This window comes from Phaethon aethereus (assembly GCF_964289735.1).
Source record: "Phaethon aethereus genome assembly, chromosome: 2".
Classification (NCBI taxonomy): domain Eukaryota; kingdom Metazoa; phylum Chordata; class Aves; order Phaethontiformes; family Phaethontidae; genus Phaethon; species Phaethon aethereus.
Window position 1 is genome coordinate 149879354 of NC_138582.1, and position 26470 is coordinate 149905823.

At 36.6% G+C, this 26470-nt stretch overlaps 1 protein-coding gene across 1 annotated transcript in view; it reads left to right on the forward strand.

Moving 5' to 3' along the window:
• The window catches only part of MALRD1 (MAM and LDL receptor class A domain containing 1), a 298997-nt gene that overhangs the window by 125427 nt on the left and 147100 nt on the right, over positions 1-26470 (forward strand). The window contains exons 25-27 of the mRNA XM_081996518.1: positions 683-896; positions 8349-8596; positions 13262-13559. Coding sequence (XP_081852644.1) covers positions 683-896; positions 8349-8596; positions 13262-13559 — 760 coding nt within the window. The remainder of the gene's footprint in view (positions 1-682; positions 897-8348; positions 8597-13261; positions 13560-26470) is intronic.

Sequence of the window (26470 nt, forward strand, 5' to 3'; positions counted from 1 at the left end):
AGAGTAATACCATTTTTGAGACAGAGAATCCCTTCTATCCTTGAATCCAACTCAGGCTAAACTATTCCACTTCCTTCTTAGTGTGTATTAGTATTACATCTGTTTTATGAAAAAAGAGTCTTGAGCATGATGTTCGCTTTGAAATATGAGCTGATTCATAAGCCTCTTAGACATACTTAGTCATGGGTATGCCATGCCCAGTTGTATCCTTTTAAATAAAACAGAGACAGCCAGGAACATACTTAAAAATGTGTTACATTCCCTGGTACTTCTGTCTTGGATGGCTTTTAATGAAACTTTAACATACTTTTTATATTAATGGGAATAACTGATGAATGACTCAAACTAGTCTTTTTCACGTTTGCTTTGCAGAAGTAGGTGGAACCCTTGCTATTAACTCAGGAGAAGTGAGCGCTAGTATCGATTTGTGTTGCTCATTTTCTTTCCCTTTTTTTGTGCTTGGTTTATGTTAGAAAATGGTCATTCAATAACTATAGTGACATACCTGTACAAGCGGTAGTACAAGCTTTCATAGTACTGCGCTATGAAGATAAGAACTGACCACTTCATAATTCCAAGATTTGCAAGGACTGCTGTAGTCTCTGTTCTAGTCACGATGCATGTATAAGCTTTTATACATCTTAAGACTGTCTTACTGTAATAGCTCTGTAATTTTTATTAGATTGTTTTCAGGGCAAAACGTGGTGTCAGTTACATGGGAGATGTGGCAGTGGATGACATTACCTTTGAAGATTGTTCCCCTTTGTTCATCCCAGGCAGACCTTGTACGTCAGAGGAATTCACATGTGCCAACAAGTACTGCATCCCAAAGGATAATCTGTGTGATTTTGTAAATGACTGTGGAGATAACTCAGATGAGAGCCCTACTATTTGCAGTAAGTATGGTAGTTTTTTTAATATAATTATCATAAATAACTATGCTTGCTGGGAATTGTTATTACTTGAATACTGTAGCAGCTCATCAGCTAAGAAAGCAAACAAGAAGGTAATAATTTAATACTATTCCTTGACTTTTAAATTACTATTATTTAATATGAAATCATATGATAGAAAATAAAACAGCTGTTAATTAATTTCTTAAAATAACTCAGAAAGCAGCTGTCTTTAAAAGCAGAATAAAAATCTCCTGCTTTCCATATGAAAAGAAGGTATTAATGATGAAAAAAATACTTCAAGTGTAATACCTTTGGGATATGAGGGACCTACATCCTTTGATATTTCAAGGATTGTCAGTCTCTTAGCAAATCATTTTAATCTGAATACTGTACAATTTTGGTTTTTACAGGAGATATCAAGAAACAGCATCCTTAGTATTGGATTGAAAAAATGATGTTTTGTATCAAATGGATTCTTCTCTGGAGAAATGGATCACAATATATCGTACTAACACTTTCTTTTTTCTAGTACAATTGTGGGAAATGCTCACACAATCAAATCTGCATTGTTTGGTACAGCATGAAATGTTGCCTCATTTTAATTGAGATTATGAATACAGTTTATCAAATTCTCAGTGAATACAATTCTATGAAGCAAAGGTATGCTGATATCCTATTAAGCTAAGGTACATGGCAAAAGGGACTGTGTTTTGCAAATTATTTTCATACTATTAAACTGCTCAGTGATTTTCAAACTAAGAATACCATGTCACTAAGCTATAGGGGGACCAGTTCAGATCTTCTGCAACTAAAAATGAGGAGTATATCGGGTTAGAATTATTCTGTTGAAAGAGATACTCGTATTTTGGCTTTTATTTTCTGAATTTTTTAAAAGCTGTTTAACCATGACTTTTCTGAGTTTTCTGGATTGTCTGTATTTCCCATGAAACACCATCAGTCAAGTAAAGACTGAAGCATTAGGGGTAAGATGGTTCGAATGGGTTGATGGGATTTAGTTTTGCAACCCCCTAAAGTAAGTATTTCATTCTGATTCCTTATTGGAAAAGGGATGAACTGAAATAGTTCCACAAAGAAAATACATTGCTGTAAAGTGCTTTTTTTACTTATTATTTTTAAGTTAAAAAAAAAATTAAAAATATTTAAAAAAAATTAAGAACTTTCCTGATTGTATTTTAACAGGAAGCTTTACACTGAAGTATTACAGAGCCTTGAGAGCACAGGGGTAATTACTGGGGTGAAACTTCTATATCAACATGGATTTTGCCTCAGATAAAAAATTAATCCCATTTCATAATGTCTAATTGTGCTGTAAAATGCTTGGTGACCAATTATGACTTTCTTTGTTAAGTCTGGGAGTACTTTATTCAATAAAATTTTCAATAACAGTGTCAGGAATTAGGCTAATTTTTGCTTTCCTTTTTTCCTTTTATTTTTTCAGTTTGGAAATAGGAATGCTGGTTTAAATTTCCACTATGTGCTGGAGAATTTGGGGTTTATTTTATTGGTGCTGCTTCTGCCTTTTATATTTAATAAAGTAGAAATGCATAATATAGCACTTGCTGAAAATATACCTAACAGAAAAATGCTAGTTCTGTTTTCACAGCTTTTTCATGAGGCATGCTGCATCCAAAGAGAACATAATCATAGGAAGCACATATTTCCACTCTTTGTGAAGTTTTTTTTCATTCCTTGCAGCCGTCAGAGAAGAGTTGTTTCCTCACTGCTGAACCGTAGAGGGGTAGCTTGAAAACCTCAAACTCAGAAGCCTGGGGAAGGCTTAAGTCGCGCAAAGCATAATAGATCAAAGCATAGGAAACAAGAAATGGGTAGTTTTGCCCAGACATGGCAATTGTGTTTAAAAAAGATAAAAACTGTGCAGCTTCAAGACATCTCCAAAGTACCTTTTAGCAGTAGGCCTTCCTGGATCGCTAGCTCTAACTGTAGATTTTGTTTGCTAAATGCACAAAAAGTCATCATATCTTAGTTAATGAAATCTTCCTGCACCATGTTGAAATAAATTAGTCCCTCAGCTCTGTTCTGAAACTCCAGAATGTTAATAGGACTATATCACACGATGATACTCACCAAGTCTAATTAGCAATGTCTAGACAAAGCCAGTGCTGCTGATGTATAGAGTATGCCTCATAAAGCTGTTAAATTACTATTGTGAGATCTGTGCCTTGGTTTTGTTTGCTTTATAGAGGTCTCTTTTTAGATAGTTGCATGATGTCAGTGTTGTAAAATAAGTCAAGTACACATTTTAATAGATATACTGATTCATCAACTGTTTAGAAATTATTGCATTACAGAATCATAGAATCATGGAATCATTAAAGTTGAAAAAGACCTTAGATACTGAATGAGTGATATATGCTCAGAGTTTTCTTTAAGTATAATGTCACTAGTAGTATTTTCTTACTGCAAGTGTATGAAAACAAACTAAACTACAACTGTGCTGGAGAGCTAATGAGTGGTAGCACCCCTTCAACCTTGTTGAGAACCAAGGCTGAGGTTTGCCTTATGCTGCTTGAAGTTATCAGTGTATCAGGAGAAGGTCTGTGAGGCAGGTCTGGTTACATTGAGCTGGGCATGCCTCCTTGAGGTACAAATAGTGTTTTATGAGGTCTAGTAAATTAAATTTTGTGAAAAAAGCTGTTGGGGAGTAATGTTTTTCCGGTCTGGAATATGGATTAGTGCCAGTGCAGGTGGCCGTACTTGGTAGGTGTTTGGTTTTGTGTGAGCTTGGTTAATGTTTGGTTTACCTCACCAGTGTGCTTCTGAAGCAAATCTCTGTTATACTTACTATGATTTGGTTTGCATTGTAGAGTGTGCTCAAGCACATAACTAGGCTTTTTCATTAGAAATTAAATTGAAAGATGAGCTCCAGGAGGGCATCAAATGTATTCTAACCACCAGTGGTCATTCAGCTCATAGGATCAGTCTATACTACCTCAGTCCTCTTTCTTCTGCTGCACGCCCCCACCAATCAAGTCCACAGCATCAGGTGTTTTGCTCTACAGATCTGCTCCTATAGCTCTGTAGTGCTGTTCATCTAGGCATAGCTGTTGGGAATAATATAGCTTAAAATAGTTTAATTTTTGCTCCATTTAATTACTTGGTTTATTAGAAAGATTCATTAGATCTTTTGTGATCAATATAATACGATTCATATACCTACTGTTAAGTGGTTTTCATAAATTATTAAGCTCTCATCCAGTAGACTAATTCAGCAGTCCTGTGTCACTGATCCACAGACAAAAGGATTAGCTTTGCTTTTGTACTTCATTACTAAGAGTTCACAGTTCTTCACAGAAGTGTCTACTACCAAAGATTTAATATGCAAGTGCACAGTCATCTGCTGTAACTTGAGCTTGTAAAGCAGGCTGCCTAAGTTCCCTTTCTTATCAGTGGAGTGACTCACTTCGAGGCTGAAGTTCATGTACTTTTTAAAATCTGTTGTTTGAGTTAGGTTAGATTAAATAAATTGTTCTATAGATAAGACTGTTTTTCTTTGTTGACTCTAGAGATCCTACAAGGACATCTAAATTTAGGTTAGGGGACATGCAATATATACAGCATTAGCATGGATGTTCAGTGTTCATACCTTAAGGTCTTGATTCTTGAAAACATGCCTTTAAAATAAAATGGTCAGTTGCGTGCATAAATTTTATTGACTCAAGATGGAATTTGTAAGTAATTGAATGAATCTCTTTAGCTAGGATCCTGAAATATTAAGTAACTAAATGATCATATAGCAAAAATGAGGAGTTACAAATTTTATGTGCCATTACATTCAGTTGAGGCAAACTGCAATCTATGTTTTGCATACATGATAATCATACCATTTAGCGCATGAGGCTTGGGGTTTTTTTAATTGTTATTTCAGATGGCATCATAGTTGCAGACAGAGGTAAAAGATAGTGAAGATGTTTTTCTTAGTCCATATTTTTAAGAAAAAGTTTCTAGGTTCTTCTTCATCCTTATGACCACCACAAAGAAAAATACAAGGAAGAAATCTTTCATCTGGTTTCAGCCTGAAATTTTAGAGGTAGCTGTCTGCGCTCTTTTGGTCCATGTGAAGGCTCCATGAATTTTAGCTCCTTGGTCTTACTACTGAGGCTTCTGACAAGCTGCTGATGAAATAAAGCTACTTTTAAGCAGCTGAACTGTATCAGACCCCAGAAGAGGCTCAGGTTCTGTTTACATTTTACAAGAGAGCTTTTTGCATTTCCTATATTGTCAGACCAAATGATCCATACAGTTTCCAAATTTATCTTCAAAGTACTTTCCTTTCTAGCAATAATAGTAAGAATATTCAGGTCATCGTTGAAAGTCTCTTGATGGCTCTGCCGAAATTCCAGCTTATTTCAACAAGTTTAGTATTACTTTATAATAATTTTAATGAAGTTACAGATGCATTGGGGAAAAAATATGCGCAGCTTAAACTTCTGGAGTGGTGCAATTGACTTAACCTTAATTTATGTGGGCAATTGACTAATCATGCTGGCTGTTTTGACATTCATGATAGGAAAATCAGTAAAGAGCATGCATGTTATTTCATATAGAAATCAACCAAAATTATGGCAGCTTTCTTGTTTTTCTAGGCATTAAATACTATTTAAGCACTGTAGATAATAATCTTTGTTTGCTTATTGGCAGAGAAAATACATGTGTGAATTCTTTTGGAAACATGCAAAAGTAAATTAACTATGCGTGCGATTCAGCTCAAAGTTGGCACACCTAGATTTATGTTTTGCCTATATGTGTCTGTATGGAGGCTGTGTCCTTATGGTGCTAAATACAGTCATTTGGATGGGTTTACTGTTCCCAGAATATAGCCATTTTTAGTCTTTTTCACCTGACCTTAACATGTTCCTCCAAAAAGAGTTTTCTGCAGATGTCTTGGATGCCCTATGGAGGGCACCAATTGACCTCTGCCTGTAAGACCCTAAACAGCTACTAAGCTTGACATAAAATACATTGCTGTATTTGGTTACTTTTATACCAAGGACTCTGTTGACTATAATAACCAGAGTACAGTGACCTACCTTATATATATGCATTTTTAACCTACACTACTATTAATCTTAGAACATTAAAATACGTTTACAAAAAATGTTTACAAAAGTAAACAAAAACGTTTAATAAGATACATGAATATTATTTTTTCTATTGAAGCATTACTTTATGTTTTTGTGGATTTATACAATCATAGAATCATTAAGGTTGGAAAAGACCTTTAAGATCATCAAGTCCAACCATCAACCCAACACCACGATGCCCACTAAAGCATATCCTGAAGTGCCACGTCTACACATTTTTTGAACACTTCCAGTGATGGGGACTCCACCAGTTCCCTGGGCAGCCTACTCCAATGCTTGACCATGCTCTCAGTAAAGAAATTTTTCCTAATATCCAATCTAAACCTCTCTTGGCGCAACTTGAGGCCATTTCCTCTCATTCTATTGCTAGTTACTTGGGAGAAGAGACCAACACCCACCTCACCACAACTCCCTTTCAGGCAGTTGTAGAGAGTGATAAGGTCTCCCCTCAGCCTTCTCTTCTCCAGACTGAACAACCCCAGTTCCCTCAGCCGCTCCTCATAAGACTTGTGCTCCAGACCCCTCACCAGCTTCACTGCCCTTCTCTAGACATGCTCCAGCACCTCAACATCCTTCTTGTAGTGAGGGGCCCAAAACTGAACACAGGATTCAAGGTGCAGCCTCACCGGTGCCAAGTACAGGGGCACAATCATTTCCTTACTCCTGCTGGCCACACTATTTCTGATACAGGCCAGGATGCTGTTGGCCTTCTTGGCCACCTGGGCACACTGCCGGCTCATGTTCAGCTGGTTGTCAACCAGCAACCTGGGTCCCTTTCCACCGGACAACTCTCCAGCCACACTTCCCCAAGCCAGTAGCATTGCATGGGGTTGTTATGACCGAAGTGCAGGACCCTGCACTTGGCCTTACTAAACCTCATGCACTTGACCTCAGCCAATTGATCCAGCCTGTTCAGATCCCTCTGCAGAGCCCTTCTACCCTCCAGGAGATCAACACTCCCACCCAGCTTGGTGTCATCTGCACACTTACTGAGGGAGCACTCCATCCCCTCATCCAGATCATTGATAAAGATATTAAACAAGACTGGCTCCAAAACTGATCCCTGGAGAATGCTGCTTGTGACCGGCCGCCATCTGGATTTAACTCTGTTCACCACAACTCTCTGGGCTCGGCCATCCAGCCAGTTCTCTACCCAGCAAAGAGCACACCTGTCTAAGCCACGAGCCACGAGTTTCTTTAGGAGAATGCTGTGGGAGACAGTGTCAAAGGCTTTACTAAAGTCCAGGTAGACAACGTCCACAGCCTTTCCCTCATCCACTAGGCGGGTCACCTGGTCATAGAATGAAATCAGGTTGGTCAAGCAGGACCTGCCTTTCATGAACCTGTGCTGGCTGGGCCTGATCCCTTGATTGTCCTGCACATGTCCGTTGAGCGCCCTGAAGATGAACCTCTCCATGATCTTCCCCGGTCCTGAGGTCAGGCTGACAGGCCTGTAGTTCCCTGGATTCTTCTTCCAGACCTTCTTGTAGATGGGGGTCACATTGGCAAGCCTGCAGTCTTCTGGGACCTCCCCTGTTAACCAGGACTGCTGATAAATGATGGAGAGTGGCTTGGCAAACTCCTCCGCCAGCTTCCTCAGTACTCTTGGGTGGATCTCATCTTCAGCACATGGGGACTGCCTGCTCCTGCACCTTTAAGTCTTCCTTCTTGAAGGTTGTCCAGCCTTCCTGGACCCCTTTGCCCTTCAGGACTGTCTCCCAAGGGTCTCTCTCAAGCAGTGTCCTGAATAGGCCAAAGTCTGTCCTCGGGAAGTCCATGGTAGTGGTTTTGCTGACCCCGCTCCTTACTTCACCAAGAATTGAGAACTCTTATCATTTCATGGTTGCTAAGCCCAAGGTGGCCTCTGACCACCACATCTCCCACCAGTGCTTCTCTGTTCATAAACAGGAGGTCAGACAGGGCACCTCCCCGGTAGGCTCACGTACCAGCTGTGTCAGGAAGTTATCATCTTCCACACACTCCAGGAACTTCCTAGACTGTTTCCTCTGTGCTGTGTTATACCTCCAGCAAACGTCCAGTAAGTTGAAGTCCCCCGCAAGAACAAGGGCTAGCGATTGTGAGACTTCTGCCAGTCGCTTGTAGAATGATTCTTCTGCCTCTTCATCCTGGTTGGATGGTATATAACAGACACTCAGCAGGATATCTGCCTTTTTTGTCTTCCCCCTCATCCTTACCCATAAGCACTCGACCTTGACATCACAATTGTTGAGCTTTTTAAGTATGTTTAAGTACTAGGTTGTAGTATATGTTCCTTATTAACTTCTTGAAAAAAAAAGTCTCTTTTCATGTGTGTGCAAATGTCTTTCAGGTACATCTATTGGGCATTGTAATTTTGAGTTTGATCTCTGTGGATGGAAGCAAGACGAGAATGATGATTTTGACTGGAACCTCAGAACTAGCAGCACTACAAAAACGGACACTGGACCAGCTACTGATCATACATTGCAAGAGCCATCTGGTCATTATATTTTTATAAAGAGTTCATTTCTTCAGCTGCCAGGGCAGAAAGCAAGGATTTCCAGTCCTGTCCTAAGCAGAAGGAATAAAGTCTGTAAGGTATGTGGAGGTGTGGTACTAGCAGGAATGCAAAATTTGATTTCTAGATTGCACCAAATAATATTCCTAATATGAGTAAAGATGATCACTGAAATATTTCTTGAGAAAAAACAAGCATGTTGTAGAAGAGTCAGGGCCTGTTCTTATTTCTTTGAAATCGTAGGAAAGCTTGTATCTTGTTGAGGGAAAAGAATGATTTCTGTAGGCAACTAAGTACTCTAGGAGACTTGGATGAAATCAACAGTTAATGCAGCGTCTTGTTTAAAATATGTTTAAAATTGTTTAAAATTATGCAACACCAGCCCTGAGTAGCGTAGAACTACATAAAAGTTTATGATTTTATGGAGAATATGTGTATAAATACAGTAACAATTGGCTTTCACAGAGTACAACTGCAAATGGAAGGATGCATGACAGAAGGCTTTGTCACCGGCTTTCTCTAAAGAACGGAGAAAAGTAATCCTGTATTTTCCAAAACATTATAGCACAGTGATTTGAGCTTGATCATTTCTTTGCAAACCTGGATTAAAAAGTTTCCTAGTTTTGACACATCTTTTACAGTCTTTGCTAAAATGGTAACTTGTAGTTTCATAAGACTTCTTTCATAACACATCTATCAGAATCTGGTCGAGGAATAACATGCTGAAAAAGTTAATTTTCCAGAAAGTTGGACTATGCATTTCTTTTAAATGATACTTTTCCAAATTTTCATAGTCTTTAAGTGTTAAGGCAAAAATGAGTGGTATCTCAGTTTCTAACATCAGTGTCAAACACAAAATGGAAGTTTAAACATTAACAGTTGCCAATACTTCTGATTACTAATAAAATTAATAATAATTTTAAAATAGTAATTAGAAATAGAGCTAACAAAATATCTATATATTATTTACACAGAGAGAAATACTGTGCATAAACGGAGCTGCTGTAGGAGGGAAAGTGGTACTTTCAGCCTTTGGAAAATTAGCAAAGGAAAATTTATGAAGACTTTAGAAAATTAGCAAGGCAGGAGTGGCTTAATATTTTTGGGGTAAATTTGGGAATAGATTTCCAGAATTGAAGAAGTGATGTGGGCGGGGAAAAAAGAGAGATGATCTAGCAAAGAGAAAATGGAGCTATGAGTGTATAAAGTTATTTTAGCATTTGATTAAGGACGAAGGGATTAATCTCTCAAATAGTTAATTAAGACCCAGAACTTCATCCTAAGAGATCAGACAGTCCCTGAAATTATTTTACTCCATTCTGTGAATTATTAAAGGTGAAAGGAAGTGTGAACAAATTTAGAGTGGTCTAAGTCATACACCAGCCTAGAATCTGCTGCAATTAACACAGGAAGATCTGTCTGACTTGGCAAAAGGCATGTTTGTTGGCTATCTAACTTTATCCATTTAAGTAAGTTCAAGAGCTCTCTAATGATCTGACCATAAAAGAGCCACTTTGCTCTCCAGCATTTGGAGCATCTCCACTACCGATGCCACACTTGGAATTCTTATTCCATCCATTTGTTGGAGATACTGATGTAGTAACTTGCCTGAGAGATGCTATCATTGTCTTTATATTTGTGGAAGATGAAATATTTTAGTGAGTTTCTGCCTGAAAACAGAGTATGTAATCGTTTTACATTAGATTTTTGTCTTCAGTAGTCTCATTTTGCGAGTTCACCTTTATACTTCTATCTAATAACTAGCTCTCTCAAGAGAGAGCGAGCTCCTAGCTCCTCTCCTGGTGAAGAGGAGTTGTTTTTAAGAAACCTTTGAACTGAACTGATTGTGAGATCACTGCACTATGCTCATCAAATGAAGGTTGTCTTAGATGGAAATCTAAACAGTCCTGAACGGTTTCACTGTATATGCAGATGACATCTCTGTTCAAAATGTCCAGTCATTTGCCTCTAGGTCCATTTATCTCATACTCACTACTCATGAGGAAAATCAAAACCTGCAAAGAGTTTGTCTGAAACTTGGAAAGCATTCTGCTTATGCTTGAGAATTCTAAGCAGTTCATTTGATTGAAGTTCTTGTGCCTGTTTCAAAACTCCCCAAACTCTTTATAGATAATAAAGTCATGAAGTATTAAACAGAAATGGCTTGTTTTTATGGTCCAAACAAAACTTGACTAATTTCAATGTGTAGTAGAAAAACTTAATCTAGCCATAAAATATCTTCAGAATTTGAGCCATGATCTCATGTTTTCTAAGTTAGTTTTCTGTATTGCCTAAAATATATATAATAAATAAAAATTCTGCTCACATGAGCTTGGAGATGTTTGCTTCTTTCTCTAACATCATATTTGAAAACATTTCTTTCTCAACCTTGTCAGGGTTTATGCTTTAAAATTAACTTTTCTGCTATTTAACTTCTATATATGTAGAATAACTGAGAATGACAGGTTGACATCTGAATATGTATGATGTATCACATATTAAATGCAGTGAAATACTTGAAACGTAACTATTGGAAAAAAATTCTTTTGTCACACTGAAAGTTATTTACAAAAAACCCCACCGGATCTATACACCTTCTACAGACAAAACTTCTACATCCGCGATATGCCCCATAACAGGGCATACACTGGAATTCTGAGGGAATTTAAGAATGAATTTTTTTATTTATAAAAAATATGAAAGATATTATTAATATCAGCAATTCCTTTATGGTATGCATGGTAGAAAGGTGGAGGGACCTGTTTGTTTTTGCAAATGTTGCATTTCCTGCATATTTTTGCATTGTAACCTTTCAAATTTTATTTCAGTATCACAAAATTAGTTACAAACAGAACCAGTTGTTATAATTCTTCTAGTTTTCAAAAATCTATGATAAATTCTTCAGATAGGCTTGAAAAGATGAAGTAGCCAAGTGATGAATGACAACGTTCAGAGAACCTTGGAGAATGAGGACTAGAGAGCTAGCCTGCATTCTGATGCAAAGCAAATTAAGTATGGGAATAAATATTTCACATGCATTATAATTCAAGCCTGGGTAATGTGAGGCCCGAGTCCTGAAAGGACTTGGATACATGGGTAAAAATAAATTAGTGAATAACTGTTATCAAGATGACATTGCTACTATATAATATATATAGAAATGATGTAATAGAACAGAACCAGTATGTTGACTCCAATATACAAAATTATTCAGTGTAGTTGAGATAAGGGTCTTGCAAATAAATGTAAAGTGGGGGCTGAGAGAGGGGACATGAATTCAATGATCATAAAAGAAAGGCAAACACACAAAATACAGTCTGATAGTTTTGAAAAGAACTGTAACCAATCAGGACCAGTGTGGTGAGCAGCTCTAGAAAAATATCTGCTCAGAATTTAAATGACAGTCAGAAAATAAAACAAAGTTTGTCAGTAGAAAAAAGAAATAGAGATTAATCCTAAAAATATTAAAATCATTATATAGTTTAAAGATATACACATATATTGAATTTAAAGAAGGATTTTAAGAGAAACAGAGTAGTCACAGGGCAGGAAATGGGCAAGTGAGTAGAAATATTTCCATGCAAGAAAACTGACTTATAAAAATTATATTTGACTATTTCATTGCACAGGAGACATTCTGAAAGTGAACATAATAAAAATTTCAAAAGAATTGTAACACAAAGCCCTTCGTGGCTTTACTAGTGAATAATTAGAGAAAATAATTAAATAGAAATGTGGGGTTTTTTTAAAAAATAGTGTATTTGTGCAATGCAATAGACTGCAGAATCCTATGAAATCCTATAGAACCAGGTAGCACAAAGAGATGTCACTTTACATTTACATGGGTATCATATTATTTACTATTATGTTTTTATAGCTATGATAAATAAGACAGAGTTTTGTGTTCTTTAGGACCTGTGCTATGCATTAGACTAGGAAGAAATTTGAGCTGTAGACATGTTCTTGCATATTATAGCATGAATTGCCTTCTTTCAGGGTCCTACATCGTTCTTAGAAATATGCTGATCTTTGTCAGAAACAAGACATTGAACTAAATTAAGTATTAATTTGATCAAATACAAGTATTCCTTTGTTGCTTTTGAATTTCAAATAACTGAGAGAGCGGTTAATGGTGATGACTCTTCACAGTGATTTTTTTTGTGTGTTCTGTATGTACCCGATCTTACTTTTGTACTTCATAATTTGTTTTCCCCATTCTTACTAAAAAAAAATCACTGTTTTGTAATCAAAAAACCTCTTACATTTTATTTTAGCTATTGTTTTGCATTTCTGCAGTCCATGTAGAAGTTTTGCTCCCATATTAGAGAAGATTATTTTCTAATTACACACTATAATCTAGTATAAACACATTTATAACCAAAAAAGTGTTCAGTAAACTGAAGTTACTTCCCACATTGTTAATGGCACTGCTCCATTCCTCTATTTCCTTATCAAGTATTTTCATTCTTTTAAATTTACATGCAAGAGTTATTCAAAAGAAACGTAAGATCAGCTGTCACAGTATTGTAATGCTGGCTTCCTCATTTGGCATATGATATAGTTCAAAAATTTTCACTGGTAAGTCTTTTTGTGTGTGTTTTAATTCCATTTTTTAAAATGTGTAAAATTAAAGGCTATTCTGAATGCCACTAATGATGCTCCATTTAATAATTAGGGTAAATACAACAGCAGAATGTGTCTGAAGTCACCTGTTGTATACTTAATGCTATTGTTCTTGCTTACAGATACTTTTCTATTACCATATGTATGGAGCTCACATTGGATCATTGGTTGTTTACCAGAGGATTACATCAAAACATGAAAAAATTCTCCTTAATCTTACTGGAAACCAGGGAAATTTCTGGCAGCACAAGGCATTAATCCTGGCTGGAGATGGAGATGAAGATTTCCAAGTTGTCTTTGAAGGGGTAGCTGGAAAAGGTCCCAAAGATGGCATAGCACTTGATGACCTCACGTTTTCCAGGGAGTGCTTACCATCCCAGGAGTTTTTACCAGTAGAACCCACAAGGCTGCCTCCAACAGGTATGTTCCTGCTATGGACAAACAATCTATGTAAGTCTGGAAAGGATGTATAGCAGCATTGCTTTCATTTCTTCGTCTCTCCATCAAAAGACAAATAGAATACATAGCTTGCTAAAGACATGTTGAAACTAACATGCTTTTAAGTAGCTCTTTGAAATTCTAATATAATTATTTTATGAAATAATTGTTTGGGTACTGAGTCAACAGTTGTGAATCTGCAAGACTTATTGTCCAGCCATGTATACTTAAACAATATCCTGCTATATTCAGTGGGATTTATTTATCGATAGTTGTAAAATACGGTTATTGTAAAATAACTAAGAGTGGGAGAGAGCCGATATGGATAGATTGCAATAAGGCCAGCAAGCTTTAATGCTTTTTGGCTAGTGGGATTTCCTACTGATACAGTTTAGGCACCATATCAACCTTCTTCCCGTGTGGTGTGGTGCCAGCATTGGTGCAATTATTTGCAACATCCTCACTTACTGCACAAGGGAAATAAGACTCAGAAAAATTTTACCAAAAATAATAAAGTTCTGACGGGGATGGATCCCAATAACCCCAAGGTAAGAGGTGCTCCTGAAAGCACTGATGTTGTTCATTTCTAATATTTACTTGGACACAAATGATGAAGGAGAAACTTTTTCTGACAGAAGAGGACAAATCTCTTTCCTCCTACCACATTTATCACTAGAGCTACTGAAATGTAAGTGCCCAAAGTGGAATTTAGGAGATGCATTTTGTTCCTGGGCCTACTACAAATTTCCTGCATGGCTGCGGCAAGTCATTTTATCTCACTTCTCTGTCTTTCTGATCAATAAAACAAAGTTAATATTTCCCAATGTCAAGGACTACCATGAGAATGGATCATTAATTTATGTGAACTGCTTTGCTTTTTTACTGCTGCTAATGAGTAGCCTTCCCCTTTAGGATATCATTAAGTACTGCTCAGGCACTGGGAAATAACACTGATGAGACTACATCAAACCTAAGAAATTACACTATACTTTGTGCACAAGATAATCAGGAAAGATATGGGCAATGTTTTCCAGATATATCTCTGATAACTTGCCAGTTACAGCATGTAGTATTGGCTTCCTACTTCTGTCAAAACAGTCACAGAAATTTATTGCAAATGAGATTGGTATTTTAAAGTTCAGCTTTATATGAATGCTACCCCAAGAGGAACACTAGCTGAGATTTCTGATTCTTTATTTTTGATATTTTCAGACTCTATGCTCTTAATGGTAGATGCAAGTCCCTGTGGCAATGTTATAAACTTTAAAAGCTTTGGTTTTGATAGTAAAGGATGTTCCAAAACACTTTTATGATGTATATAATAAAAAAGCTACTAAAATCTCAAGAAAAAGCCACCAGAGACTGATTTCTTGGTGTAGCTCATGTAAGATGTACTTCGTGAACTTTGTAGATTCACAACACTTTGAGATAACGGTGTAAATTCATCCTAACAGTGAAACATCTTTTCTATATCAACAATTTTCTCTTGTCCCAGATAAGAGTTTACAAGCCACTAAGGGTTCCAACTTACAGCTATTATTTGGTAGTCATATCAGTTTGGATCATTGCTTGAAACATGGGCTTAGAAACCAGAGTGTGAAATCTACTCCTGCCTACAGAAATGTTCTGAACAGTGGCAAAATGCATGGTGGAGGCTGAGAAAAGTGCTCTGTGATGTAACTTTATAAACTAGAGCCAGCTAGAATTACTATGGTGATGAACTGCAAAAATCTGGACTCCTAGACTTCTCTGCTTATATGCAGAGACCAAGGAGAGTTTAGACAAAAGTGAAACGTTTATATCCGTTGCTCAAATTTTTTAAACTTTCTGAGAATGAAGAACATCATGCAGCAGAGATCTGTTCCTTCCTTGTCCCCAGCTACAGGGAATATTTGCTAAGAAAGTTGTAATATTTTCTCTCTGAGAGAGAGAGTCATAGCTTTTGTCTATTCTTATAACACGAAAATGCAGAATTAATACTGATGCATATTTTCCTAGCTGGTTAATATGCTTCCTCTACTATATTTGGACACGTTTCCTTTTCTCAGGACTTGCAAGGGATGTTTCCTTCATTGTAGGTACTCAAGATCACACAGTGAAATAGTAACTGCCATAATGTTTTCATCCCCTTCTCTTCACCCAGATGAAATTTGGTTATTCAGTGTTCTTTCTCACAGTTTGAAGAGCTTACATTGTAATTTTTATGACATACCAATCTACAATTGGTATTCTGCATACTGAACAAACTACATTAAAAAAATTCTGATACAATTCCTTTTTAAGATCTTTTTATTTTTTTAAAAATGAGAATTCATTGTAATACACACATCAAGGGAGATTCTTCTGAGTCTTATGAGCAATATCACTATGTAACACAAGTATACTAAGCTGATCTGTGCTTGTTATTTCTGCACATAGAGTGCTATGGCAATGGATGTAGTGTAAGCACTAAATAGAATATTTAATGTTCCTATCTGTGACAGAGACTCACTGTTCAGCAGAATTGTTCCCTAACCCTATGTAAACTCTTTGAACTTCTAAACATTTAAAAAAAATACATTCTAGGGGGGTTGCTTTACACCTGCACAAACATGCAGTAATACTTAGAGGCTGAATGTGAGCACTGGACAAATAGAAAAAATAATTTTGACAGTTAGCATAGTCATTTTCTATAGACTGACAGCGTGCTGTAGATTGTCCTCATGATGCTGCTTAGCAACAATGATGCTGAAGTGGAAAGTCACTGAGAGCCGCTTAAAATGCTGTGCCTGAGAAACAATAAACATCATTTTAGGCTTGCACTTATAAACTCTTCACTGTATGAATAGTGATGTATGGGGGAATACCGGGTTTTGCTCACGTCCTACAACGGTAGTGTGTGTAGGAAGATACAGAGACAGTTTTGTTCTATCAAGTGCTATTTATGCCTCTTGCTGTGTCTCTTCAGTGTGGCCAGATGCTCAAGTTAGACTCTGCCCCATGTAAGGGGCTGCCTATATCCACATCAGCCCAGGAACACCCCTTGGCTACACTGAACCTTGAAAAGTTGCAGTTCCAGCCTTGTTTCCTCTGAAATAAATTAGACCTTCTTATGGAACTGGCAAGATGGCAGGATTGCATAGGTCAGGTAGCATATAATCCCCACACTTAACCACTCTTTCTGTCCATTACATTTCAAAGATGCAATGAGAGCTATTTTCTATATGCCTTTCCCAATAGAAGGAATTTAATAGTTTTCAAAGTCATGGCCTTTCCAGGAGACATTCACACCCTCTTCTTCATGCAGCAACCATAATTTCAAAGGGAGTTATATGACTCCCCCCAAGAATGTTCACAGATTAAGGTACTGTCTGACTATGCCCACAAAATGTGAGACCATTGGTGTGAGTCACATTTTATATTTTTTTTACATAGGAGACATGATGGGTTTGACAACAACTTCCATGATCTCCACATTTTCTGGCCTTCTCTCTCCTTTCCCTCCCTTCCCTCCTGAAGTATGGTTATTGGCTATAAAAATGGCAGATCCCTCCATCAGATCTTCTGCTAATGTCTCCGTACCACTTATCTGGGTACACAACAGCTGCCAAAGGCTGCCTGATCAGATAAACAGGCTACAATGGAGGAAAGTTATTCCCAGAGACAAGAGAACTGGTGGCTGTTGACTTCAGTTTTGTAGAGAAGACAATTGTTATTTCCAGCAAATTAAAAGAGATTTACTGAAGTGTTACACGAGCCATTAACGCTGCAATGAGATGCTGAGCAAGAACCAAAAAAGGACAGGCACATATGATGCTTCCTTCTAATGTTCCTAATATATTCTTTTTAGGAGACCTTATGAACCAAATGTGGTTTTGAATATGTAGTAAACTTCAATGTATTTGCCTTCTGTTTAGAGTCTAGTTTCCCTGAGAACACGTTCAAAAGTTTAGCCTCCTTCTCATTTTTGGCAGCAAGTTGTACAAGTCTGACACTTGCTGAAAAAGTGACTCTGTTTTCACCCTGTCTCCTATGTGATAATATTTTTTACTGAAAATTATAGTGAAAAACAGACAAACTCGCCTATTCCATACCGATCTCTATGCAGTCATCCTTAAGCAACATTACACACTGAAGGAATTCTAACTTACTTCTTACATGGAAACTATTCCATATGTTTTCTTTGCTCTGGACTTTTTAAAAAATCTACTATAATCCTTTGAGATTATAAAATAAGGTATGTGTAGAGAATTTAGGAAATGAGTGGACAGAGGAATGTTACTGTAGCAAAATAATTATTTTTCTCTTTCCTCTCTTTCCCGATAAATCTGAAAGCATTATTTGCTTTGCCCTTTTTGAGCATTGGGCTGATGTGTTCCTGGAGCTATACTCTGCTGTGTCACTCTTCAGTAGTGGTAGTGATTGGAGCTCATCACCCATGCACAAAGACGGATTGTGTTGTTTTGTGTAACTCAATTAACATTTAATTTCATTGCCAGTCACTCAGGATGCAATTCATTTGTTTCACTGGGGCTGTTTAGCTCCATTGTAGTTGTATAAGATACCTGACACACCTGCTTGGGGCTGGCAGCTATGTTTCAGGGATTATAGGGACGTCCAATGCCCTGCATCTATGGCTGATGTCAAGAAGGCGGCCAAGTGCGTAACAAGCGCTGGGTACTGTCACTTTAAGCAACTTCACTTTCACAAAGTACTTTTCCTATTATTCATAGTTATTTCTAGCTCATATCACCTACAATAACTTCATAGTACTAGAAGAGTTCCTTAACTCATCACTCACTCACTTCCTTGGTCTTTTATGAGTAAGCATTAAAGAATACAGTGTTGCAACATTTCTTTGGTTCATTGGGTGGGGTTTTGTTTTAGTTGTTTGTTTTTTTTTTTCCAGACTGGTTTTTGAATCATTTTAGCACAAATGTCTAATTCACAAAAAAAAAGAATTGAAATCTGTAGAATTCAGCAACATAGCTACATTTTTAAAAAATAAAGGCAAAGGAAGAGAATAGTCAGGAAATAGATTTGCCAGAATCTTTTCATTTGAAATATTGCCCCAAACTTTAGAGTGTACTCTAAAGACCAAATGATATTGCTTATATCTCTCTTTTGCAGATATAATTAGATTTATAAAAATTTACAGACACATAAATTGAAATAAACTTGGCAGTTATTCTAACTAATATATAATTATAAGAACAATCACATTTTATGCCTCACTGCATAATGTGATCTCCTACTGCAAAGAGAAAAAAATGTTTCCTTATGCACAACTAATCAGATAAACAAGCATTTGCATCTTCATTTGAAGCAACCAGCATTGACCATTGTCTGAGAGAACAGGATGTGAAATAAATAAAGTAGAATGTCTAAAGCACTTTAAAAAACAGTTCTGGGGAAAACAAACAAACAAACAACAACAACAAAACCCCAACAAAAATCCCAAGCCTATAAAGAGTACTTATAACTTCTGATATATCCCTGAACTTTTGGAGGATAGAATATACCTATATAGTTGTGTTAATTGCATACAACAGGGTGTGAATTTTTTTTCCCCTTAATTAGTACCTGAACAGAAACAGACTCTCAGATGTATCTAGAATGAAACTCCATGCAAATGGCAATTTTAATTTTCACCTACATAGTGATATGAAAAGTTCACGGTTACAGTCTAGACTTTTAAAAATAATAAATTGACGTGCTTAATTTTTTTGCTCTCCTTTCTGGCAGAAGATACAATTATTCCATACTTTTCAGAAAAATGTTGGAAATACTATAGACTAAGTAGATTGGTTTAGTAGCTGGACATAAAGCTAATAGTAGTCATGAATACAGGGGACCTGAATTCAGCTTCTACATATATTGTCCAGCTCTTAATGAAGAAAATTATCCTTTCATTGACGGTGAAGGAGACAAAATATATAGCCTGGATTTTCGTGTTGTACTTTCTGATTCCATGAAGCTCTCTCCAGCTAAATTCCAAGTCAGTGTAGTTATAATCACTGCACTTTAGAAATTTAATTGGAAATATCTGCCCTTGGTCCACCTATTTCATTCAACAGTTTCTTCTTTCCGTTCGTTGGTTGGTAGCTAGGACTCTGATTTACCTCCTTTGTTTTTGAGCTCTAGCCTTAATAGATTGTGTGATGGTTTGAAAACAATTTGACCATTTGCTACAGTAAAAAAAAATTGCCATTTATTTATACTAGTCTAATTTACAAAAGAATTACAAAAATTTAGAATGGGTTGTAATTTTAAAGACACATTGGAGTTAAAAATACTTTTTTTCCATTTTTTAGGAATTAAAATTAGGATTTAGGATACATTTCTGTACATAACCAATTGCAATATTTGCATGTAAAATAAAGTACAGATAATTTGCAGAAGTTTTTATCTGAGAGAAACAAAATGTTTCCCCTAAGTATTCCCAGACATAATACCTTGAATGTGAAATAAAGCTCAAAGACTTTTTGGATCAGCAGTCAGAGAAGAGCTTGGATTGGGCCCATAACTGGTTACAACTCTAGAAACTGGACAACAGAACATGATTAATGTCATCTAAGGTCCTTAGGGGTAGGGCACTGTCAACACTTGTTTTCTTGTTTTACAAAACAGTTTAACATCCCCAAAACTTTCCTTAGCTCTTGGGTCTCCATAGATGGTTTTCTGAGAAATGTGTTCCAGAGCAGACATCCAAACAATTATCATGTCAGGAGAAATGAGTTATTGGTGCTGGCAGTTTGAAGTGAGTCTCTGAGCAGCAGATGAGGGTAGGTATTTATATCTACATTCATAGTATGAACTGGTGATTCCTTTTGGAAATGGGTAGCTGGCATGTGGGAATAGCTTTTCTAGCCAAAGGCAAACTGTTCCTAAAAGTGCAGGAGGAATTCCTGATGCTGTATTTATAAAGGAGAACCCTGTTAAACTAAGTAAGAAGACTTTTAACTCTTCTAAGGTTTCCCATGACCATCAGTGATACTGGCATTATTAGGTCAGATGTTTCCCTATGTGTTACATGTTCCATACACAGAGCCTGCCTCTGACTGGGTGAACTCTGAACGTGAAACCTCTAACCAGGCTTTGCATTCTAAGAACTAGCTAACAAATTACTCTTACTTTTGCATTCTAAGAACTAGCTAACAAATTACTCTTACTTGAGTGTAATTATTACTTTTTTCTCACATATCTAAAAGTAGAGAAATAATGCTGCACTACAAGACCTTCTTAGAAATATCAGGTGTTTTTAATATTAAGTCTTGAGACAGCAAAAGTGATCTGAAAAAAAGTTATATGTCATAGAATCTAGTCCTATTTTACCTTTAGTGCAGTACACATTTGCTGGGCATTTGAATTGGCTAGATATCCTGGAATAAAATTTCCATGTCTGGTTAAGACTATAGGCATGTGTGTGCTGCTTTTCTTTATCTCTCTCTCTCTAAATGTAGGGAACAAGCTGAACTTGAAGTGGCTTTTCAGCACATACTTATCAATAGTCACTTTGGACTGTATTTTGCTTTCCTAGTTACAGTGTTTACACTTTCAGTATGGTGTACATAAGACAAACATTATTTTGCTTAAGATATTCATAAATTTTATTTGAAAGCTCGGGTTATATTTTTGTGTTGTATCAAGGAGGATTTGAGGCAATTCACTGTGCAGCTTAATTTTCATTCTCTGATTTATTTTGTTCTCGAACTTTTCAACAGAGTATGCTTCCCAAGCAGAATGATATTGTAGCTTTCACAAGTTACCTAACTAACTATCACAAAATGTGCCTGGATTGCTGTTTAGTGGTATGATAAACAAAGTCGATAAACAAAGTCAATAAACAAGTAAGTGGTAAAAAGACTGTTAGCTGTCAAAATTTGTAAAGCATTCCTGAGTGTGGAAGGACCATACTTGGTTTATGCTCAAAAGTCAGATCACATGCCTTACACAAGGAGAAGAGATTGAAGAAATGGAAATTCAGAAAAGTGCTTTTTTGATCTCTGGAAACTTCCAACTATCCAGAATACAAGCAAAGTTTGTTCCACCAATAACTACAGAAGTTATCCTCAAGGAAAAATTATGGGAGGTTGTTGGCTGAGGCTGCATGGTCTTCACTGAGCACAGGGGAAAAAAAACCATCAGATTTTCCTCTTCAGCTAGACTGGAAAGGGAATATGTCAGTGAACTGGAGAGAGCAAAGTTTCTTTTCTTCACCTTTCTATTTTACTAAATGCTTCTTTGCTTGAGGAAAGCCCTTAATATTTCTGTATTAAGGTATCATCTGAGGTATCATCTGAGTGAAAAACAAAGTTGGGGGTAAGAGGGGAGATAAATAAAACTATCTTAATGTGCATATTCAATCTTTAGAGACAGTAAATCCAAATTATATCAGACTTATCTAAGACTTGAAGTATGTAGAGTGGGATTCAGCTCAAAATTAAAACTCAGATCAGATATCATGTACATCTAAGTGTACTCAGGATGTGTCAGGTATCTGAATTCCCATTATAGTAGATGTAGTATATTGCTCTTTTGCTGCCCAGACACTTAACACAACTGAATCGCATAAAGGCATCTATTGTTGTTTGTGATGCAGTAGTGTGTCTAAGAAATCCCCACAGTGCTGATGTGTATAACAGGATGTATGGAAAGTATATGCCCTTCAAGGGTAGCAGCTGGTGACAAGGAATGTCTTACACATTTTGAAATGCTATGTGTGTGGGCAACCAAATAAAACTCTAGGTTTCTATTTTGTCATTATGTGATCACTCTTTGAAGTCCAATTGTTACCAGCCACATCCCCATCAGTTTTAATGGCGACTTAGACACGTAGCTTGCCTACATGTAAACAAAAAGGTAACTTTATGAGCTGAATGCCATCGTTTTTATTTTAGAACACCTTTTGAGATAGTTTTATTTTCATCATCTCTTACGGGTCTCTTCCTAGGTTAGTTTAGATTTGCTTTATTAGGTTTGCTTTATCAGCCTTGCTACTAGCTTAAGCAGAAATGACTGCCAAGTGATGAGCAATTAGGTTGACAGCCTCAGAGTGCTGGAAGATATAGATATTTCCCATAATACTGGTGCAGTATCTCATCTATGGGATGTGTCACACACTTGTTTAACTGTAGACTAAGCAGTTGTTGTGGGATGGAGGTGCATGATGTCCTCTACCTATGATGTCTGCTTCTGGTGACGTTCAGTGGCTGCAACCTGCCACACTGGGTGGCTCTATTAGCATTTTCCTGTTGCATGCACCTTACAGAGATGAGATTTTGTCTTCATTAGATCCTTCTAAATCTTCTTCCTTCAAAATCATCTTGCTTCTTTCACCTACTTTCACAAGGTGCCACCTCAGGCCCTCAGCCACTCCTTTTGTTGTCTCTATTCAGACCACGTCATTGTCATTTTTGGCAAACAGAACTGCAGTAAAAACTATTGTGCACCTGCATACTGTAGGTATTCAAGACTGAGCCATTAAGGAGACACTAATTTAGATTCAAGATATTAGACTTCACACTGAATGGTCTCTGACTGGTAATACTATGGAAATTAACGCCTCCAGTATTACTGTGCAAAGGTTTCACAGCAAAGGTTGAAGATGACGACTGATACCAGCTCAGCTTCAGAGGAAAATTTAAAAGGTCAGAATATTGCCTTCAAATTACTAGAAATTAAGAGATTAGAAAGAATTCATAGCTGTATGGGGGAAGGCCTTCAAATGTGCTTTCTTGTTTAGTCTATGTTTACTTTGAAGATCTCATTTTTTTAAAGGACTTTAGTGTAATTGAATTAATGATAGACTTTAATATTCTGTGTGTTTTATCCAGCACTGCCATTTTTACAAACACCTAGTACAAGATTTTTATCTTGCTAAAAGTGTTTATAAATTGGCTGCATAAAGTTTTATATATGACATCTTTACGTTGATGCTATTACAGCTCAGCTTGAGGCTATGTAAAGCATCGTTTACATATTTTGTCAAAGACTAGAGTGTGCCTTGTTTGACAGAAAGGTTTCCAAACTAATATTTGTAATAAATGTCATTCCATAAGGCTGAATTAAGTTACAAGGTCTGCTGCTAGCACAATAATAGCCAAATGTCTGTCTTCTAATGGATGCCTTTGCAGTTGTGTAGGATATATTTACCAGTTTTCTGTTTATCATCTGTTTTTTTTTATGGAGCTATTTGCAATTATATGGGGTTGTATTGAACCTGAATTGTTTTCCAAACAGTTGAAGTAGTTTCCATAATTCCACTGCTCAAATTCTACTTCTTTTTGATTCCAGATCTTTTCACTAGTTGAACGTGTGCTTACATTTGCAAAACTATATAGTTTATGAGCACATATTTTGTTGAACATCATCTGAAGCACTTTATGTAACTAGATAGAGAATACACAAGCAGTTAAAGATATGATATCAAAAATTCTTTTATTAGCATGATGAAAACTGACTGAGAAATTATTTTCTACAAAAACCAACCAATTTTATGCGATTCATTTAGGGACTATGTGGTAAGACAAGGTGTTACATCAGAAGAAAATTGATACCAATTTCAGTGAATGAGATCCAGAATGACAATGTAACTTTTTTGGTAAGAATAATCCTAGTTTTCTGAAGTGTTCTAATGCTAACTTTCATGCTAAGCATGTAATAGCTAACTAGATAGAGAACTGAGTGAAGCTAGAAACTGAAACACTAGTTTTATACTGTGGTAAATGATCACAGAATAAGGACCAACAAAAATGATTGAAAGATTAGTTTCTCAATCTCAGTATTAATTAATCCAGGTTGTTTAGCTAAAATACTTTGAGACTCACAATTAGTATTACTATGCATACTTCATATAAATAACTAGTTAATTAAAACAGTTTAATTGTAAGCATTAGGTTTTTTTCTTTTCATGTGTACTGAAGATCATAATGGAAAAAACAAGATATGTTATCCTAAGGGGGAAGGAGAGCAGCGAGACAGGGTGAAAAAAAAAATCTTTACAATGTTATATTCTTCTGTTTTAGATGAAAGAAGGTCATGCAAAGCAAATGCTTATACAGAACAACTCTGTGTCTAAATTTGACAAACAGAAATGGGACATTCATCAACAGAAATTAACTGTGGCTAATAGCTGATTGACGAGTTCTTGAGGTTGAAAGGAACACAGCCTGTCCACCAGACCAGGAGTTACATCTGCTCTGTCCCTCCTAGCAGAGAACATACTTTTGCTTCTCCTCTGCATACATACAGTATATATAAAATCACTTGCACAGCCCTAGAGCAAATACTGACTTCTAATTCTCAAACTGTTTGAGACTGTAAACTTGTGAAACATGGCTGAAATATCTCATTTTGTGATATTTCAAAATATCTTGTGATATTTTAACATTTTTCATGCTTCTGCAAAAAAACCCAGCACACACCTGAAGGTTCTGTGCAAGCAGAACAGCTGTTCTAAAGAAAGTATTTCCCTACTGAGAAAATGTGGAACAGCTACACTGGTCCCCTTTCAAGTGACAGTATCAATAGCAAGTTACAATTATTCCACGATGATAAACTCAGGCATGATTTTGATCATAAGCTTTTAAGACTACCTGTCATTCATAATTCTTGACACAAATGTTTTAGTGGGATGATAGATAACAAGTTACTTTGTCTAGTGATCAGGAATAAACAGTAGCTGACACAGCAAATAAAGATTCACTATCCAAGAGAGAAACTTACTGTTTTTCTTAACTTTTTTGCAATAGGATAACAAATGCTCAATAAATACAATCTTAAGCGAAAATCTTGCCTGTCTCTTCATACAAGCAGGAAAAGATCCTTTCTATAGCAGAGCTATCACTGTTCTGTTATGCCAGGCAGGGACAGAGATGGATTCATACACTTCCTACAATTTACTTTACTCACTTTGGTATAAATTTCTGTGATGGACACTTTTGTGATTCTCTGTAGTGACTTTTAGGAGCTGCACAGATGCATCCAAATGAGGGTTATGCCCAAGAGGGTTACTTCCAAGCAGATGCTATACGTTGGTCAAAAAGCTGTTCCAGTCATGAAGCTAAAGTAGTAAGGGTGCTCTAACCCAGCCTTACTACAATTCTTTTCTTCTGTCCCTGAAGAATAACCCCAGGACTGAGAGTCTGAGTTTTGAAAGGATATTTGCCTCTTTGTGGAGATAAAGAGTTCTAAGAGCTGGTAATTGCTAATTTGAGATCTTGGTTAGCCAGGCCAATATTCAGTATTCTAGTGCATGCAAAGTATGATGTACTGATTTACGAAGTTGGAAACACTCAGAGATGTATTTTAGTTTTTTAAAAATCTTGAACTTGGATGCCTAGCTTCAAATTAGTGAGACCTAGTTTGTCACAAAGCAGAAATGTCACAGGAAAAGTCTTTCTTATGATTTTGTCACAGCCATAGGTATAAAATTATTGTTCTGTATTTTGAAGTTGTCTAGTCTTGTGTGGCTAGACTTCAAAAGAAAATCGGTGTAAGAAAGTATTGAGGCTCTGTTGGACTTTCAGATGAGGGTTTGGACCAGGTAAATACGAAGTTTTTGAGTAGTATTTGTTTCTGTGTTTCAGATCTGTTTGTACTTTCTTCTGTGTTTCCCTTACCTTCCTTTCCGGGCAGAGAAAACCTGAATGGCAGAGCTTGCTTACAAATCAGTGTATCTGAACTGCTCATGAATAAATTTAGGCTAGATACTAAAAGGGTCCCTTATCTGAAAACTGAAAAATAGCCTTTCGGTAGTAGCAACGGAGAAAGTTACTGATTATATTGAAGGCAGAAGAATACCTTGAAGTTGTTGCCTTTCACAAAAGTGAACTAGACCTAGTGATTTGAGCAATTCCTTTTATAACCCAGTTTCCTATGAAGTGAGATAAAACAATTTCATCAGGGCTCTC